Source organism: Protopterus annectens, chromosome 10.part0, assembly GCF_019279795.1.
Source record: "Protopterus annectens isolate FY-2018-M chromosome 10.part0, PAN1.0, whole genome shotgun sequence".
In the NCBI taxonomy this organism is placed as follows: domain Eukaryota; kingdom Metazoa; phylum Chordata; order Ceratodontiformes; family Protopteridae; genus Protopterus; species Protopterus annectens.
This window is the reverse complement of record NC_056744.1, coordinates 298,645,292-298,666,962: the sequence shown is the minus strand read 5'-3', so window position 1 is coordinate 298,666,962 and position 21,671 is coordinate 298,645,292. Positions and strand designations below refer to the sequence as shown.

The following is a 21,671-nucleotide window of genomic DNA, read 5'->3' as shown; positions in this document are numbered from 1 at the left end:
ACACCATCATAGTGGAAATAAATATATAGAAAACAGGTACAACAAGCGGGCAAGAAATGTGCCTGCTAAGAGATAAGCCTTTTTCCTATATGAGAGCTTGAAAGTAGACCAGAATGTTAGCAGTGAACAGGCTTTGTGAAACACAGCCTCACACCCTTTATTTACAAAAGGTTCTGTGCCAAATGGCACCCCCAAAATGTGCACACCCTCTGTAGTAACCGTAAGACCTTGGAAGCCAGTTGGAGGAGTGGCAATTCCAGAAAAAATTACAGTCTTAGTTAGGTTGAGGGCCCACCTGACTTTATGCATAAGAGGGAGAAAAATATCAAAGAACAGTCCCATTAGGGTGACGTAATCTTCCAAAAATACAGTGATATCACCAGCATATGCCACAAAACAAGGAATGAATACCCTGTGGCATAGAAAGGTCTGAAACTGGGGTTGTACGTTGGAGTAACATTTACTGAGGACAGCGTTGATCACCAGTGAGAGAAGAAAGGGACTCATAGGGCATCCTTGTCGTATTCCATTATACATCGCAACAACCCATCCCTTCCAGTCATTAACCACCGGTATAATTTCAGAAAACTGCAGAAAGTATCCACAAAGCCGTACTGGCACAACAAGCTAGACAAGACCAAATGTACATGATTTGCTAAGCATGGGATATGGAGAGATGGAGTTATTAAGTAATGTTTACATAAAGTTATGAAAAAATAGATATTTCCATGGTGTATTCACACAGTGTGTTATTAAAAAATGACATTAAAACCTGGTGAGTGATGTGAAGACTTTCTAAGATATAAATGTACTTTTGGAAAAGCAGTTATGACTATTACCTATATTTTCATAACTGCATTAACTTCCTAAAAACTGAGCGACCTACAGGTGAGCAAATGGTGCTACCCTATACAAAACATTAAGGCACATAATGTTGCCTCTGATGTTTACCATTTAACTCAAGTGGCTTTGTAGATCAATATTGTTTTGAAATATTGTGAAATTATTATATGCATCATTTTTTAGCTTTGGCAGTATCACAGAACACCTTCATGTTATCCCCTTTTTTCATGTATCGTTGGAAAGCTCAAGAAGAGGTGAACAGTTCCCTCACTGATATATTGGATCTGTCTTGCACACTTACAGAGATATAACCCTTTGACCATAACACTAATATTTTATTAATATATGGTGTTTGTCAGAGACCATAACCCTTGAGGACTGATACCCAGAGACTCCAGGAGGGAATTCTTAGAACTCCAGCATACCTTTAGCAAGGCAAACTTCCAACTCATGTCATGTAAGAATTCCTTCTTTATGCTCCCAGATGATCAAGCACAATCCCTTGCATTTTTAGAAGATGTACTTATACGCAAAAACTATGTAATCCTTGGTGACTGAAACTACCCCTCCTTTGACTGGAGCACCTACAACTCTAATTTAGGGTGTGCTCAAAGATTTTTAGATTTAGTAAACAAAAAGTCACTTGATCAAATTGTCTTCAAACCTACCAGTGGCAAAAATATTCTTGATCTGGTCATCACTAGCACAGCCTCCTCCATTCCAGCTCTCCTGGTCTGCCCCTCACCGGTTACGTTAGACCACCAATCTGAGGCATTTATACTCACAATTTCCATTCTCCCAATAAACACCATCTCCCTCTTTACAGACTACAAAAAATCTGGTACAATTATATGAATCAATCTCTAAGTTTACCCACAACATTACCATAACTGACCTTGAATATGCGTACAGTCACACTGACCATTTCTGCCCAGTTAGGCAAATGCATCAATCTAGATGTTTCTACTAGAACCAAATGTAGTGGTAAATGCAGAAACAAACCACTTTGGTGGCCAGTCAATCTAAATAACCTTAATAATTAGAAGAATCTTCTTAAAACATCAAATACGGCCAGAACTTGTAAGTATAAGGATATTATTAAAAATCTCACTAAGAAACTAAAGGGCACTTTGAGGACCAGTAAAGCATCCCATCAATGGAGGTTAGCCTCTGAGACAAAGGATAACTACAAGCCCATCCTCAGCTATGTTTGAAAACATTTGCACCATTGTTCTGAACATTTCCACAATGGACCACCATATTCTTACCCAACTGAAGTTGCAAAAATACCAGCCAACAAGTTTATTGCAAAATTTTCCCTCCCCTAAAACTCAGATGTTCCTGATTCACCCTGCCCCTACCATTACAAAGAAACATGTCCTACTTTAAAAGACCAAGAACACTTCCTCTAAGTGTCCTGAGAACATACAAGGTTTTCTAATAAACAGTGACAAACATGCTCTTGGTACAGGCTATGTTCCCAGATCCTGGCATACTGCTGTGGTGATGTCTCTCCACAACAAAAAATCAACCACTGATCCTGAAAACTACAGGCCTGTCAGCCTTATGAGTTTGATTTGTAAAGCCATGAAGCTCATCATTATTAACCTCATTAATCATGATATCAAAAATCTTACTAGGTTCAACCCATGCCAGTTTGCTTCATAAAAGGTAGATCATGCCTGTTCAATTTTGTCAACTCCTTTAAGAAGGTCACTCAAGCGGTTGACACTGAGCATGCTGTTCACACTGCTTGTCTTGATCTGACCAATGTATTCAATACTATACCACATGAAAGAATTGTAAAGAAGCTAGTGGCATTAAAAATATCTCTATGTGATAAGATGTTTAGCCAACTGGTTCAAAGATTAAATGCAAATTGTTCATGCAGCATTTGCATCTTCTACCAGAGAGAAGGTGACCAGTGGTATCCATAGGGATTTGGTCCTCTGCTGTTTGACATTTTATTCTCTGACCTCAAAACTGATAACCAGAACTTCTGGCTGACCAGATTTACTGACAACTGCAAACTGAATATAATCATCAAAACTCCTAAAGATACTTACTTCCTTCAGAATTAGCTTACACTAGTAAACACCTAGTGCACAGAAAAAGGACTGAAGTTAAACAACAAGAAATACATTATTATCTCCTTTGGGAAACAGCAAATGTTTAAAGCCTACAGCACTAACATTACCCAATTATTAACAGAAAGAGTAGTTAGAGATCTTGGCACCTGGGTAAATAGTTCCCTATTTTTTGATTGCCATGTGGGCACTGTAGTCAGGAAGTCTGTCATTCTATATTTCACAACTTACCAAAGGCATCTCTTCCCAATACAAGGAAGGGAATATTCCATTATATTCAGCTCTGGCTAGACCCATTGCAAAATATAATGTGCCCTTTGGCATGTATCTCACTAGTTACATTAAAAAACACAAAAAACTCCAAAGATTCATAAAAAGAATGATCTCTGGTCTCCAGAAATTTGGTTATCATTAGATACTGAAAGCGTTGTCTCTGTACCCTGTGTCATATAGTCCTCTGAGGGGTGATTTGTGCATTGCTTACCATGCCATGAGAGAGATCCTGTTCTCCTTGGCCTCCTTTTTTCAGTAAGTTGAATAGTACAACTAACCGTAGTACCAGAAATGTTATTCTAGAGCAGCAAATTAATAAAAGACAATGGAGAAATATGATCATTACCCAGTGACTCCAACACTCTGCAACAGACTTCCTCTGCAAGTCAAACAATGTGACTCTGCCTTGCTTCAAGCATTACCTGGATGACTGGATGGTACCCTTAAATTTACACCAAGAGAAACAAGCTGTACTCTCTCTGATATCTCAAGGGTCCTTAACTCACTGCTTCCTGCAAGAGCATAATTATCATGTAAGCAGAGCTCTTGTGTTTCCTGTACTGGTTTACTTTTCTTTACAGCAGAGTTCCATGTACTTCTGAAATGAGTATATTAATCAGTGGTTTTCAAAATCTAATTTCTAAAGTCTTGGTAAAAGTACCTGCATAAAACTAAGGCAGAGAGGTGGCATCTACATACTGGCACAATTTGCTAAGCATGGGATGTGCAGAGATGGAGTTATTAAGGAATGTTTACAAAAAGTTATGAAAAAATAGGACATATTTCCATGGTGTATTCACACAGCGAGTGTTATTAAAAATAACATTAAATATGGTGGGTGATGTGAAGACTTTCTGAGATATAAATGATCTTTTGGAAAAGCAATTATGGCTATTACCTATATTTTCATAACTGCATTCATTTCCTATAAACTGGGTGACCTGCAGGTGAGCAAATGGTGCCATCCTATACAAAACATTAATGCACATAATGTTGCCTCTGATGATTACCATTTAACTCAAGTGGCTTTGTAGATCAGTATTGTTTTGAAATATTGTGAAATTATTATATTAATCATTTTTTAGCTTTGGCAATATCACAGAACTTCATGCTATCCCCTTTTTTTCATGCATCGTTGGAAAGTTCATGAACAGGTGAACATTTCCTTCAATGATATATTAGATCTGTCTTGAACACTTACAGAGATGTAACCCTTTGACCATAACACTAATATTTTCTTTCATAAATTTGCAGTACAAAATCTAAATCTACTGACAGACCTTCGATACACCAGTGTATAGCCTATTATTTGCCAAAGCGCTCTCATATTTTACATTTTTTTGTAACTAACACCATTTATCAGATATTATAAATCTAATGAAGTGTGTTTTAAACAGAGGATTTTGTAGAAAAGCTCTAAGAAGGCAAGTGGTTTCCTGATTTAGAAGATCTTAAGAAGCAAATGTGTTAATTAGTCTTCAGCTGTTCGCGATAAAGGAGTCATGGCCCTTTCAGCCTAGAAATATGACTACAACATGGTGAGGGTCTATGTGGGGGTGAATGAGCTGACACACAAAAGCCTGGGAAATATACAGAAAGACCTGTTAGAACTCTCCATATATGTCACAAATGCTGCAAGAGTCTCACCCTGAACATAATCATTCCTTCCCCGAGAATGATGCCTAGATATAAAGAAAAGATATTTGGTGACAAATGCTGGCTAAATAGTTGGTGTCATTCCAGGCAGATCCAGTACATGTCAGCATGGAACGAGATCATCAGTACTCCTACTTGCTTTGCCAAGGATGGTCTGCAGTTCTTGTCCCAACACTTCTGCATACTGGCTAGCCTTTTCTGCCTACATAGTGCCTTCTTTAGGCAGAGTCCAGTTGTTGGCCATCCCACCATAAATAACATATCAAATCCAATATGGAATCACAATTTAGATGGCTCTGCTCAATGTCAGAAGTCTCAAAACTAAAATGCCTGAACTGAGGATCTTTTGCAATTAGAATGCACTCATGTCTCTGTAATTACAGAACCATTGTTTAAATGCTCAGAAATGTATCCATCCATACTTGAGTTTTGGTGTGCCATACCTTCAGACTCAATGGTAACTGTGAAAGCATCACTATATGTGCCTGGGAACTTATCACCAGCAGACAGATTCCCAAGGGCTCACAAATGGAAGTCACTGACCTCCAAATTACACTAAACAAGCCCAACTATCTGTTTATAGTCTGTTGTAGAACACCCTCTTTGAATCCTGATAATCATGTAAGGCTCATAAATGTAATAAATGAACACTACGATACATTGACTTCCCATCAATAATCTGGAAGTCCTATACCACTTGTGTTGAATGGACACAAAAGGTCTTAGAGTTCACAACTAGACTGTTAACAAACCCACTAGAGGAAATAATATTCTAGACCTAGTGTATATGAATATACCTTCTACATGTACTGTTCCCCTGGTATCTCCTTCCCTGGTCAAGACAAATCATAAACTCATGGCCTTCACCATTAAAACCTTTATAGCTGCAGATACCAATATCTTGGAATTCAAAGAATTCAAATGCTCACATCTCCCTGGACTACATGAAAAGAGACATGGAGGAGCTCTTGGATTATGTAGCCCAGGCGGGTATGACCTTAGCCCTGAGCAGCAACCATCACCCAGAAAGATACCATAGTACAACCAGAAAATGATTGATTTCAACAACTGGCTAAGTTTTTGGTGTCATTCTAAGGGGAGCCAGTATCTGTCTGCCTGGAATGACATGACTGACAGACCTCAATGCTTTGCCAGAGATGGCCTGCATCTGTCACCCCTGGGCTTCTGGATACTGGCCAATGCTCTTGTCAACTCTATAGTGCCTTTTTTAGGCAGTGTTCCAAAGATCAAATTACCACTGTAACAGCTACAAATAAATGCAATCTGAGGGTCATGCTGCTCAATGCTAGAAGTCTAAATCTCAAAATGCACTCACTCGAAGCACTCCTTAAAATGGACATCGACATTTGTTCTGTAACAGAGACCTGGTCAAGGCAGCCAAAAGCACCTCTGCAGTACCAGGCTATAACTCATTCCACACCTTTTGGCCCCAGAACTTGGACTGAAGCTCCAAAGATGGTGGTGTTTCCATATTCATAAAGGATGCGCACACCTCCAGACTGGTAGCCCAACATAACGCATCTGAGATATGTCAGGTGCAGCTAACATTGGGTAAAACAGTGATTCAGATCGTAGCCTGATATAGGTCCCCAACCATGTCCCAAGACTCACATTCTATGTTTCTAAGCACCCTGGAGAATAGTAGGGTCCAACCTAATACTCTCATACTGGGCGACTTCAACTACCCCTCCATTAACTGGGAAAACTATTCATGTACCAATACATTTGCCCAACGCTTTCTGGAATTCATTGACCAGCTTGTTCTTACCCCAACATCCTTGACCTGGTCATTACTAACATGGACAACTGTTGCTCTACACCAATAGCCAAATTTTCCCTGGTCAGATCCAACCACAAACTAATCACTTTGGAAATCCACATCCCTCCCACCCCCCAGCCCACAAAGTTAACCACCATGAAAAACTTCTCCAATGCTAACTTTGGGCTCCTAAAAACAGAGGTGGCTAACTTCACGGCATGCGTGCAAATGGAGAATAGCTGCATGACCACCAAATCATACACCAATGCACTGCACGAAAATGTACACAAATGCATGGATCTCACCATACCCAATAGAACCAAGACACTCTCCTCAAAAAAAGGAAGTCAATCTGGTGGTCCCCTGCCATAAACAAACTCTACAACAGAAGGAGGAAACTGATGTGGAATAAGGTGAAGTGAAGTCCCAAGTCTGGAAAAACTCCCTTATCAGCCTCAACAAAAGGTTGAGATCCCTCATCAAATTCTCTAAAGCTAGCTATGGAAACAGAATTGCAGCAGATAGTAAAGACAACAACAAGGCCTTCTATAGTTATGTAAAGATTCTCCATGGCAATACCCAGATTTCCTCTGAGCTACTGCACAATGGTACCTGCTATACCGAGCCAACAGATATTGCCAATATACTGGCCAACAGATTTAGTGCCAGTTTTACCCCTCTCTCCCCCCAAAGGACCAATCACAATACCATAGATTGCTGGGCACCCAATATTACTGCTGTACATTTTAAAACAGCACTGTCCAAGGCCAAGAATACAGCTTCTATGGGACCTGAAAATATCCCTGGCTATGTTCTACATGAACTACAGAGTGAACTGGCAACTCACCTGTGTGCCCTGTTCAATCACAGCCTCACCTTAGGCTTTGTCTCTACTGAATGACACACTGCTACAGTCATCCCTCGCCACAAGGAAGGAGCCACTACAGACCCCAGGAGCTATCGCCTCATTAGCCTGATGAGTCTGATATGCAAAGCTATGGAACGCATCATCATGGATCTAATAAATAAGGATATAGGGAATCTCCAAACTCTGAATCCTAAACAGTTTGGTTTTGTGAAGGGCAAATCATGCCTGCTCAACTTGGTCGACTTCTTTGAGTCAATCACCAGAGCTGTGGATGAAGGCAAGGTGGTTCATACAGCCTACCTTGATCTGGCGAAGGCCTTTGATACCATTCCCCACTCAGGAATTATAGAAAACCTCACTAAGCTAGGCATCAACCCCTATATCACTAAGTGGGTTGCAAACTGGCTCACAGATAGAACCCACAGTGTGAAAGTAGCTGACTCCAAGTCAAACTGTCGACCAGTCACAAGTGGAGTTCCAAAGGGTTCGGTCCTGGGACTTCTCCTGTTTGGTATCTACTTCTCTGAAGTCCAGGCCAACACAAAGGGACTCTGGATGACAAAGTCCACAGATGATTGCAAGTTAGGAGCTATTATTAACTCCCCAAGTGATATTGACATCCTACAGCAAGGCCTCAGTGAAACCAATGACTGGTACCAGAACCATAGCCTTAAGCTCAATGCCAAAAAAATGCGTCATCATCCCCTTGGGAAAAGCCCAGTTCCCTTGAATTGCCACATCGATGGTAGTCCACTGAACACAGAAGGCATTATAAGAGATCTAGGAACACAGGTTGACAGCAACCTTTCTTTTGACCACCACATTGCCACTGTGGTCAGAAAGTCTTTCTATGTGGCACATCTCATTACTAAGGGTTTTGCATCCAGGAAGAAAGAGGTCATTGTCTCAGTCTATTCGTCTCTCATTAGGCCAATCATCGAGTACAATGCCCTATTTGGCATGTACATCACTTGACACCTACAACAACTGGAGAGGCCGCAAAAGTACCTCACAAACAGGATCCTAGGCCTTAAACACTTGTCCTATATGGACAGACTCAAAAAACTCCAACTATTCTCTGTGTCATATCAGCTACTTACAGGTGATCTCTGCTTGACTTACAAAGCCATGTCTGACCCAGCTCTGTTCGAAATGCTACATCTAAAGAAATCACAATCCCTCCACACCACATGCTCCAGAGACCTCAACCTCATTACCACAATCAACAGAACATGCTGGAAGGACAGGTTCATAACCCAGAGACTGCCCATGCTATGGAACAGACTTCCGATACATGTCAAGCAGAGCTCCTCACTGGCCCTCTTCAAGAGAAATCTTGATGAGTGGATGAGAAATAGAAAATTCAACCCAGGGATCACTCCAGCATCTCTACTCAACAGAGGCACTAGGAACTAAGGTTGGGTGGCACGATGCCAGGGTAATCCTATGGGGCCAGGCTTGTAAAGGCTGCTCCAGGGCCATTAGCCTAGTACACACCTATGAACCTATGAACCTATTAATTTCTATGACAAAGATTGAAAATTCACTTGGTCCAGCATAACCACAGACATTGCCATAGCAGGTTGCTTCACAAAGGAGTTCTATAACTACTAAAAATGTATAGAACTGATAGTACCTACAAGATCTAACTCAAACCACCCTGGTAGTCAACCAACATAAATAAACTCTGCAACTAAAGAAAATAAAACTTAAAGTGTACAGATTAAAGGACCTTCAAATAAAAAATAACATCAGAAAACCTGAAAAATACTAATAGGACTACTAAGGCAGCCCATGAAATTAGGTTAGCAGCTGTAACTATGGACAGCTACCAATCCTTCTTTAGTTACATCAAGAAACTAGGGCTTTACTTAAAGACAGGAATAAAGCTTGGAAAACCTGGAGCCAACACAAAACACCCACAACTAGGCAAGCCTTTCTCGAACTTCGAAATAAGGCCAAAAAACAAATTAAGATTATGACAAACAAAAATCACTACATTTAACTACAAGGGAAATACAGTACCAGCCCACAAAAATTCTAGGCAGCAGTGAATAACATCCCCCAGCCCGAAAAAAACACTACACTCCCACCCAGTACAGAAGGTTCAAACTCAGACATAGCCTTCAGTTTCAACAACTATTTTACATTCTCTATACTTAAACTTATAAACAATACAAGTCCCACCAACTTCCCACAATCTCCCAAGGTCCAAAAAAACACTACCCCCTTCTCACTCAAGCCAGTACCAAAGTCAGCTATCCACAAACTCTTATCTAAACTCAAACCAACCACCCTTGCTGCTGACAATCTTCCCACAGAATACCTTCAACTTACATCCAAGACCATAGCTTATCCCATCTCATTACTAATAAATAGATCCATCACTGAACACACCATTCCATCCTTGTGGAAAACCTCATTCATCATTCCCCTTCACAAGGGTGGCCCCTGTACTGACCTCTCTAACTGCCGACCCATTGTGATCCTGTCATCCCTATCAAAGATTCTAGAAAGGTGCATTCATCATCAACTCCTCACCCACCTTCTCTCCATCAGCTTACTATCCAAAACTTAACATGGTTTTCACCGATCCCATAGCACCACCACTGACCTAATTAACTTCACCAACACTATAAACTCATACAGGAACCAAGGCAAACTAGTCTTTGCTGCCTTTCCAGACTTATCCAAAGCATTTGATATGGTTTCCCACAAGCATTGGATATGGTTTCCCAGAATAAACTCTTAACCTGCTTCTCTGAACTCAATATAGACAGCCCGACCCTGCCCTGGTTCAATAGTGACCTAGACAACCATCTTCAGTCTGTCAGATGGTTTAACTCTCTATCCTGCCCACTCCCAGTCACACTAGGCATACCTCAAGGTTCAATTCTCGGCCCCCTTCATTTTAATGTCTTTAGGAACCAACTTCACTTAGCAACCACAAAAGCTGAAATAGTCCAATACTTTGATGACACAACCTTGATCTGCCCTGCGTGCGATATCCATCTTCTACAACAAAAGCTCAAGAATCCTTCACAGAGATAGAAAATTGGCTAAATAAATCACAATTGATATTAAACTCAGTGAAAACACAACTTATGCTGTTCCACAAGGTACCTAACGTCTGAGTCTAGAATTGCTATAGCCAGAACCCATCTCTTATCAATATTACTTTATGTATCCCCAGTACTAACAAACCTAAATAAAACTGACCTGAACAAATTTTCCACATGCTACAACAAAATCGCCAGGTTCGCAATCAATGCCAAATCATGCTCCTAACACTGCCAATCCTTACATACATTACATTGGCTTGAATTTCCCAATTGATTATGGTACTATCAAATCAACCTAGCACACCAAATGCTATACTATCTTGAGAAAAACCCTGCCCTGACTGGCCTTCTAAACTTCTACAATGCAAATAGACAATTACAATCCAGTAATAAAGCTCTGATTTAAAATATTCTGTGTAAAAACAGCTCTGAGGAATCTCTCTTCCCTCATGAAGTTGTTAAAACCTGTAATACCCTGCCTCCTGAGCTCAGATTACAAAACTGTACTTCCACTTTCAAAAAACTCCTTAAATCATACCTTCACACCAACCATCTATGTAATTGCAATGGACCTACCTGATGCCTCACCCCACTGCAGGATTCTTATTTCCTTATGCTGCTGGTGAACGCTCAACCAGTGTGCATTGTATATATTGTACATATGTTTTTATTAAGGAAATGCCTTGCACATATATTCTACCCAAGCTTTTTCCATGAAAGTGCTATGCTCACATATTTGTACTTCAGCTTTGTACATTTAACTTTTTAAACCTTTCTAGAGCATGTTTGCCAACTGTTGATGTCATTTATACTTTGTAACCTATAACTGTTACCATTAATTACCATTTATTTTGTAACTGTGTGGAGCTTTACTCCCTGGGAATCCACTGAAAATGGCCACTAGCTGTCCAGTTGGATTATTCCAGTAAACAAATGTTAAATAAATAAGAAATAACACAAAACATTACTCTAAACTAATTAAAAATGAAATTCCCTGCTTTGACCAAATAGACATTGCCACCATACTAGCAAACAAATTAATTTCCAATTACACCCCCCCCCCCAAACCAACTATCCAAATTCCACTCATTGCTGAAGATTTCAGACTCAGCATCACCATCACCACTAAAAAATTTGTATAAAAGGTGCTCCCCAAAACTTAAAATGCTTTTTCCATGGGATCTGATAACATACCTGGCTGCTAAATGAATAATACTAAACCAGCCTTGGTAGAGCCATTCCTTAAGTTATTTAACCTGAGCTTATTCATTGGCTTCATCCCTGGGATTTGGTACACAGCAGTAGTGATGCCACTCCACAAGAGTGACCCTACCACTGACACTTGGAATTACAGGAACATCAGCCTGACAAGTGTTATTTGCAAAACTGTTGAAAATATAACTGACCTAATTAACTATGACATTAGAAATCTCATAAAGCTAGATCCACAGCAGTCTGTCTTTGTTAATGGTAGAACCTGTCTGATTAATCTTGTTAACTTCTTTGAAATAAAATGATACAAGCTGTGGAGATCAGTTATACTGTCCACATGGCATTCCTTGACCTAGCCAAGGCCTTTGATGCACTACCCCATGCTAGCATACTTAGTAAGCTCAATGCATTACAATTCTATCCCTGTTTGGTAAGATGCATAGCATATTGGCTAAAGGACAGAACCCTCATAGTGTAAGTAGTAGATACTTTTTTAAAGAGTATGAAGATAACCCATGGTGTCCCACGCGGCTTTGTGTTAGGAAACCTTTTGTTTGACATTTACTTTTCTAATCTCCAAACCAAAAACCAAGACTTCTGTTTAACCAAGATCACAGACAACTGCAAACCGAGAGTGACTGTCAAGTCACAATCTGACACCCAAGCTCTGCGACAAGAACTTATAATATTTGTAAATATCTGGTGTATTATAATTGACATAAATTAAATGCCAAAATGTATATTATCACATTTGGTAACCAATTGCTCCTCCCAGCATTTAACATAATCAATACCCACTCCAACATGAGAATGTTGTTAGAGATCTTGTAACTTTGTTTGATAATTCCTTCATGTTTGATCATTATGTAACAACTGTCTTCAGACAGTCCTTCTGCTTAATGCAGGGAATATCATCCAAAACCAAAGATTAGCATTTTCATATTATATTCAGCACTGACTAGGCAAATTATTGAATGTAGTGCCCTTTTGCAATGTACTACACTAGTCATATCAAACAACTAGAAAGACCTCATATGTTCCTAATTAAGATCATCACTGGCTTAAAAACCCTAAACAATCAGAAAAGACTGGAAGCACTGTCCCTGTATTCAGTATCTTATAGATTCCTGAGGGGGGATCTACACCTTGCCTTCCAAGCCATTATGGACAGGTGGTCCTGGATTAGTTGTATTGCTACAAATTATATAATCTCACAGATACTAGAACATGAGTCTAAATCTTTACCAGCAGATAAATATAAAAGATGGAGAGATGGGTTCTTTACATGGCACCTTCCCCACCTCTGAAATAGACTCCCACTGCAAATTAAACAGTGTGATACATTATCTTCCTTCAAACAGGTACTTGATGACTAGGTAGGTATTCACAGATTTGCCCCTTCCTTTACTTATCTAGCCCTCCTTAAGACAAGAGCTTCAGTCTGAAGGTGGGTACTGCTGAAGGTTTGCAGTGGTAAGGCACAGATTATCATAAGACTCAAAGATTCAATTGTCTTATATTTTCTATGTTACTATGAATATAGTGTCCTGAATTATTATCAATTCACTTTCCGTATAGAAAGCCTAGTAAGCAATGTTATTTTGCTAATTCTCCTTATCTTATTGTATAAAAGTGGAACCAGAAATGGCAAGCATGTTGTAAATGTTCACTTTTGTAAAGGTCATACAAAAACAATACACTGATGTTGTTGCTCATATTTATTTCTTACTCAATGCTGTTCCTGGGTTAGCTTTACTGGAAAAGCTCACCCAGACTCTGCCACAACTTGCTGTGAGGGAAAGGTTAGTTTGCTTTTGCTTTCTTGTATTTTGCATTACTTTATTGCTTGCTTCTATTTGGTATACTGTGATTTGTTTTCTTTACACTGTGTTTTACTTGTATTCTGCTTTTAATTGCATATTAAAACTAGGAAAGAGACCACAGCTGTGTCTCTTGTGAGTTGCATAGAAATTAGGACAAGTCAATTAAGGAGCCACACAGAAGTTAGAAAAGGTCAATTAAGGTTAATTATCTGTGAACAGAGGGGGGTAGAGCTAGGAACTTAACCTTCTATTTAAGGGGTAAAATAAAACATTTCAAAGCTTTATTGGAAAAGATCTCCCAGACTCTGTCACAAGTTGCTGTGAAGGAAAGGTTAGTTTGCTTTTGCTTTCTTGTATTTTGTATTATTTTATTGCCTTTTTCTATTTTGTATACTGTACTGTGTTTTCTTTACACTGTGTTTTACTTGTATTCTGATTTTAATTGCATATTAAAACTATGAAAGAGACCACAACTGTATCTCTTGTGAGCCACACAGAATTTTTTTCTCACCCTCCCACCTTGCTGGTGTTGTGTTCTTAAACACAACTGTCTTTCTTGTTGCCTGTCCCTTATGTTAATTTGACCACATATCTCCTTCACACTCCCCTTCACTAGCTGTTGTAAGCACAAACTTATCATTTTGTGATTTAAATTTATTGGCCATCCCACTGCATTCCATAGAACCAGAATACAAAAGTGCACACCTCCTTTCAGTCTATCTTGCTCTTTCAAAATTAGTGGGTCTCCACTTAGACAGTTAATGCTTAAGTTGCCCCCTTTTTCATATCTAACTGCTTAGTGCAAGCTGCAGTGCTTAGGATATTAACCCATTTTTTCATCTGACTTTTAAACATCTATTGCAAGACCACCAGTTATTCCAGACCCCACATTCTGCCTGTCAGTAGTCATATTGGGATTAGTGCTTCAGTTTTCTCCAGGTGAGAGAAAGAGCACAGGGACATTATTTCCTGGAGACTGCTGATCACTGGAAAGCCTAATCATTGCTTCATAGGTGACAGCTTGGAATTTGTGCTTATATTCTACTCCTGGTGAGAGAAGGACCCAAGTGCATTGATTCCTGACTATTTCTTGTTGGCAGTGAGTGCCTGTGCTTGACATTCCTGATTGGTCTGGTTGCTATTCAAGGCATCTACCAGGAAAAGGATACAACACGCCTACAGACCCTTGTATCATCTGGGACAAGACTGTGGATCACCAAACAGGCTGTTGCCCACTTCTCATCTTGGAAATGGTGCTAGTGTTTTGCTTCTGCTGACAGAAGATGCAAAGGAGCATTGTATCCCAGCAGAGTGAAGCTGTGGTAAGACCAGCACTAGAAGTAGCCAGGCAGTAGTCATTCATGAGTCTCCCCTCTTTCATCATTCTTGACAAGCTAATTCTTTGTTTTCAGTAAGTACTTGATTTGTTTCTAACTTCAGAATATCTGCCTAAATACGTCATCCTTAAATTTTCAGGATCTACATATTAGTTTCCCCTTAAGTATTTGCAGTGCCCTGTATAGACACAGACACCCTGAGTGACATTTTTCATGTAAAAGCACGGTTGAAATTTCACCAATACCTAGTTGAACACCAAACAACTAGTTTACAGTGACAAGCACTGCCCCCAGATTTGCAAACTGAATATTCTTGGCATTGCTCCAACTGTCTAATCAATAAAAAGGAGTCTGTTGCCATGGATATGAACTCCCACAATCTCCATTACCAGCTTGGTGGATATGGGTATCCTGAGGCAATGTAGAAATTGCCTTATGTTTACTGATAACCAGTTAATTCTCAAACGAACTGATATGGTATGTGAGAGATGTATTTACACAATGTCAATGTAGGCAAAGATCTCACATAAAAGTACTCCAAATGTCAATATGGTTGCCGGTAGTACACATGCTGCACACATCACACATAATTCAAAGCAAACATATAGACTCACATATGCTGAGGCACTTAAATGCAACCTTCCTAATCCCCAAACACATCCTAGATGAAGTATACATAACAAATACCCTCAGCAGCCCCAAATGCACTCTTTCAAAACAACACCCACATCAAAATATACAGCCACATCTCATGAAACCTCTACTTCTAAGCCCATAAGACAAGCCACCACACAATTCAACATTCTGGTCATTGGAGACACCATTGTGAGACACACTGATGTTCATCTCACCAGACTGAGTAATGAGAAAGTGGCGGTCAGTTGCTTATCAGAGACTAAGGATCCACCACATTTAGCAAGCACTCAAGTCATTGGACCACAAGTACCAGTATGACTCAGTCATACTCCATGTAGGTGTAAATGACCTGAGATGAACCTCCCTAGACTATTTGAAGAGTGACATCATGGAGCTCTCACAATATGTGTCTCAGGCTGGTATGAGCCTAGCATTGAGCAGAATTTTACCTTCTCCAAGGATGATACCATAATACAAACAAAAGATGGCTGACTTTAATAACTGGTTTAGTTTCCAGTATCATTCTAAGGGGTGCAATACTTGTCAGCATGGAAGGAGATGGTCAACAAACCATTCTGCTTTGCCAGGGATGGTCTGCACCTTTTTACTGTAGGCTTTCAAATACTAGCTAAAATATTGTCGTCCCCATATTGCCCTTTTTAGGCAATACCAAACTGAAAGTACATCCAACATAACAAATCAGTACCAAGAAAATCTAAAGGTATTACTTGCTCAATGCTAGGAGTCTAAACAAAAAGTTCTACTTCCTAGAAGCTCTCTTCATCCTAGTGAATGCTGACCTCTGTGCTGTCACTGAGACATAGTTTAAAGCCACGGATATCACAATGACAGTGCAAAGTTATAATGCCTTCCACACATTTAGACCAGCTACTACACAGACAGAGACTTAAGACAGAGGTGTCTTGATTTACAGCAAAAATAAATATACCTTATAACTTGTCAAACAGGACAATGCACTTGAGCTGCGCCATGTTCAAATCATCATAGACAAAAGTACAATACTACTTCCTTGCAAACTATAGGTCCCCCTCTATGACCCAGGAAACCCATATTATGTATTTAAACTTATTGGAAACTCTCACTATCCAACCAAATATGAACACCATATTCATGGGTGACTTTAATTACCCCTCTACTAACTGGGAATCATTTTGTAAATACAAATTCCCTGGACAAGATTGTCAATACACCAACCAGGAGTACATCTATACTGGATCTGGTCCTCACTAATATGGGAGACTGCTGCAAATCCCCTAGTGAAATGTCTTCCCTGCTAAGGTCTGACGACAAAATGGTCTCCTTTGAAGTAAAAGTAAAACCTGGACTCCCAGATAACCCTGGAATATTCAGGAACTACTCTAAGGCTAACTTCCAGCTATTAAGGGATAACCTGGTAAAATTTCAAGCCCCCATAAACTCTGAGAACATTGTTGCCTATGCAGAACTGTTCACAGAAACCCTGTACAAGCATGTTAATAGCTGCATAGAGGCAGCTATACCCACCAGGAAGAAGTACAGAACTAACTCAAAAAACAAGCCACTCTGGTGGAATCACAAAATCAATAGGCTGTATAACGTAAGGAAGAAAATCATGTCAAAAATTAGGAGGTGCAGCACCCAGCAGGATAAAAGCACTCTCATCAAACTAAACAAACAACTCAGAGGACAAATAAAGCATACCAAAGCCAAATTTGAGGTAAAGTTGGCCTCCCTGGCCAAGGACAACCACACAGTATTATTTAGCTATGTCCACAACCTCAAAGACAACTCACAATTGTGTGCTGAGCTCATTGTAAATTGAGCCACCTATACTGAGCCAGACGATATAGCAAACCTATTGGCCGATAAATTCGGGTCCAACTTTACCATTTACTCCCCCTCAACCTCTCCTCAGGAAATACCATCAAATGTAACTCCCCCTGCTATCACTAGGGAACAGGTCCTTAATGCTCTCTCTAAGGCCAAGAACACTGCATCAATGGGGTGAGACAATATCCCAGGATGCTGTCTAAATAGCATGAAACATGACCTATCAGGCCTCCTGGAATTGCTATTTTACTGTAGCCTCCAAACAGGCTTCATGCCTCATGAATGGAGAACAGCAACAGTCATCCCTCTGCACAAAGGTGGGCCATCTACAGACCCTGGAAACTACAGACCCATAAGTCTCACTAGACTTATTTGTAAAGCCATGGAAAGAATTATCATGGAAATGATCAATAGTGATATAGTAACCTCCAGATACTGGACCCAACCCAGTTTGGTTTTGTCAAGGGCAGGTCAAGCCTACTTGACCTGATGGACTTCTTTGAGTAGGTCACCAAAGCAATGAATGAGGGCAAAATGGTTCACGCTGCCTACCTTGACCTGGCCAAAGCATTTGATACAATACCCCACTCGAGCATTGTTGACAAACCCAAGAGGTTAGGTACAATACCATATGGCACCCGAAGGATAGCCAACTGGCTCACAGACAGGACCCAGGAAGTTAGAATTGCGGAGTCTACCTCTACAAAGAGGCCAGATACAAGTGGAGTCTGTCAGGAATAGGTCCTTGAACTTCTCCTTTTGGGCATTTATTTCTAGAAGTGAAGGCCAATGTCAGTGTTTTTTGGCAGACTAAATTTGCAGATGATTACAAATTAGGAGTCATTGAATCCCACACAGACTCAAATATTCTCCAAGAGGAGCTGACACAGAAAAAAATAACTGGTGTCAGAGCCATTAACTAAAACTAAATGCCAAGAAATGTATAATAGTATCCTTCAAGAAGCCATCCATCCCTGGAAAATATCATATTGACAACACACCCCTTAGAGTTGACCCAGTAGTCAGGGACTTAGGGACACACATAAACAGTAAACTAATCGTTGACCTTCACATGTCTACAGTAGTGAGGAGACATTCTATGTTGCACAACTTATAAACAAAGGTACGGCATCTAGGTCCAAGGATTCTGTCACTGTATTCAGAATTCATCAGGCCTATCACCTATGTACCTAACAAGGCATATCCAACAATTGGAATGCCCCTAGAGGATCTTCACTAAAAGAATACAGGCTGTAAGTAAAATGTGCTATGCAGACCGCTTCAATGTCCTATCCCTGTATTCTGTCTCCTACAAGCTTTTAATAGGAAATCTATGCCTGGTATACAGGACATTGTCAGACCCCACTCTGTTGGACCTCCTGCATATCCACAAACAAAACAGCACCAGAATTATCCTTTCTAAATATTTAAACCTTGCTTATGATATAAATAAGAACTGTTGGAGAGACAGATATGTATCCCAGAAACTACCCCATGTCTGGAACAGGCTCTTCATGCAACTTAAGCAGAGTTCCTCCCTAACCTAATTCCAATGTAACTTGGACAATTGGACGGGTAGCAAGAAATTCATCCCCAGTTTAGCACCTATGTCTCTAATGGACACAGGTAACCTGTAAATGGTTCATCTCCCAGGCGACTGCTTGTAAATGTTTCACCTCCCAAGCCCCTGCTTACACTTATCAAGGGTACCAGAACTTGTCAGAGATTTGGGACACATGGATAGGCTTAAAAAGGCCCTGATGGTCATTAGCCTAGTAAACATCTATGAACCTAGGATTCCATGAAATTTCACTTTCCCGTTTTTTCTTCATTTAAAGATACAGTGGTTTACAAAGAAATCAAAATAACTTAATAGCAAACCTTCAAGGAACTCAAAACAAAAACACAGGCATATGTATGGATTTGGACAGTTTAGGAATACATCTTTGAATGATTATACAGGCAGAGAACCTTGACAGGAAAACTGATGTGACATTTCTTGCCTGTTTGTATGGTGAAGTTACATTCGTGGCAGTGTGTATTTCATTATTGCAATTCTTTCCATTGTATAGCTTTCACAAAGATGAAAATGTTCGCATTGAAGATGAATTGGGGCTAGATCATCTTAAGCTGTTGGAAGAGATATTTGCCAAACACATCCCAAGAGATGGAGGAGAAAAGCCGACTAAGAAAAATGCAGGTCTTTGGTGGATCAAGCGTAGCTCAAAGGCAGCAACTCGTCAGCCAGGAAACATGACCCTACATGAGTTCCAGGAAGCACTACAGGATATGCTGGGGTCAGATCAGTGGAACAGTCAAATGGAATTACTGTTCAATAAGGTAGGAAGTACCAAACTAGGATGTATTGTGCCAAAAGCAGTATGTAATACATTTTATTAAAATCCTGCACATTTTCTTCTAGTTCATCCCTGGTTTAATCATTTATCCTTCCATTTAAAAATTGTGAACTTACCTTTACATATCTCTTCATATGTTACAACCTACATCCATGCATCTAAGTGTGGCTACTGCATGTGAGTGCACTTCTTAATGTGCTCTCATCCTTTGCCTTATACTCTGCATGCTGGAACACCCAGCCTCCCCTGGGTATTAATAATGTAGCAGAATAATCTGTATTATTTCATCCCCCACTCCCCCTCCCACCCAGGATAAGCAAGCCAGCATTGGCTGCCCAGCCCCATGCTCCCTGGCCAGCTTCTGCAGCATGAGTCACTTTTTTATCCCAAGTCATCTAAGATATAATTGAACTTAATCATTTGGTGCTAGGGAGCCAACTGATTAATTCAAGTATTAAACAAGTTATCACAGGTAGGAGTTATTGCCAGACAGTGAATTAGGAACACAAATTCTGGTTAACAGACTTGCCTAGAGTTACACAATATGCAAGTTAAAACTCATTGAATCAAACTCTGGACTACAACATGAAGCTCGTTAATAGCATATAGCCTTAATTCCTAGCCATGTACACCACCTGACCATACCAACTTTGATCATACCAAATTCATTTGAGTAAATATGAAATGCCAATAAGATGTGGTGTTTACATATTGATAAGCTAACTGAATGATATGCAGTTCTTAAATAATGCCATGTATATATGTCAAAGGATGAAAAATAAGAGGTGATAACTTTCTGTCCAGAGCATTGTTGTTTTTCCTTCATCACACACAACTGCATGATTCAACATGATTTGAAAAACAAATGATACAGCTAAATTAAAACAGCAGGCATGGTTGCACTTTCAAACATTATTTAAAACTGTTGTCATTATTTAATTAAACTGGCACATGGTATTTTGGTACCAGAGCTGTCAGCATAGGTAGTCAATCAAGATCAGACAAAAAAAATAAAATAAAAAAGTCAACAGTCTATAAAATGAAATAGCTGCTATGATCATTACGTTTTCTTATATTGTATACATTTGTAGGACCAATCCACTGCAGGAATCACATGGTGTGTAAAAAATTGTGTAAGTGCAGATTATCATTATGTCTGATCTATTGAATACCTGCCAAACACCTGAGTCTTCCACAAAATGTTGCTATACATTGCCTATGTTACTGTGTCACTTCTGACTCCTATATTATTCTATTGTATATTGTTAAATGCTGTTATTACTCTTGTATATTGTTAAATGCTGTTATTAACTCTCTAAATAATCTCTTAATTATGTACATTGTTTTTTTTTGGAGCTTGTCTCCCTGGGCCTCCACTGAAAATGGGCTCATTTCAGCCCAGTGGACTTTCCTGGTTAACAAAAGCAAATAAATACATAAATAAATGTTTAAATAACATTATTAATAATTGACCAATCATTAATGTTTCTTTCACCAATTTTTTACAATTATTTAATATTTTTTATAACTGGATCGGGTCCAAGAGATCGTATCAAAGTCAAGTTTACTGAAGCCAGACTTAACAGTCAGAGCTTATTAATACAGTTTATTTACAATGAAATACAAAACTATTCACTTCCCAAAACAAATATAAAATGATAAATACACTTTTTGAATAATACAGTTTTAAGTAATGTACAGTTCACATTTCAGAGCTTAAAATCTCACAGGTCTGTATTATGACAAGGTCTTTTAAGAGAAACAAAGTAATTCCTTCAAATTCTTTCACATGCAGGTTTCCTGTAGCTCTTTGAATACACCTACCAAACCTTCTTTTCTGGTACTCCCTGGTTTTGCATCATCATCTGGTCCTGGTTCACCTAGAGCGTCATCTCTAGTTCCAAAGT

At 39.6% G+C, this 21,671-nt stretch overlaps 1 protein-coding gene across 1 annotated transcript in view; it reads left to right on the top strand.

Annotated features, from left to right (window-relative positions):
• LOC122814130 (WD repeat-containing protein on Y chromosome-like) overlaps window positions 1-21,671 on the top strand; it is a 1,041,762-nt gene that overhangs the window by 443,159 nt on the left and 576,932 nt on the right. Inside the window, exon 3 of the mRNA XM_044086745.1 lies at window positions 19,480-19,747. Coding sequence (XP_043942680.1) covers window positions 19,480-19,747 — 268 coding nt within the window. The remainder of the gene's footprint in view (window positions 1-19,479; window positions 19,748-21,671) is intronic.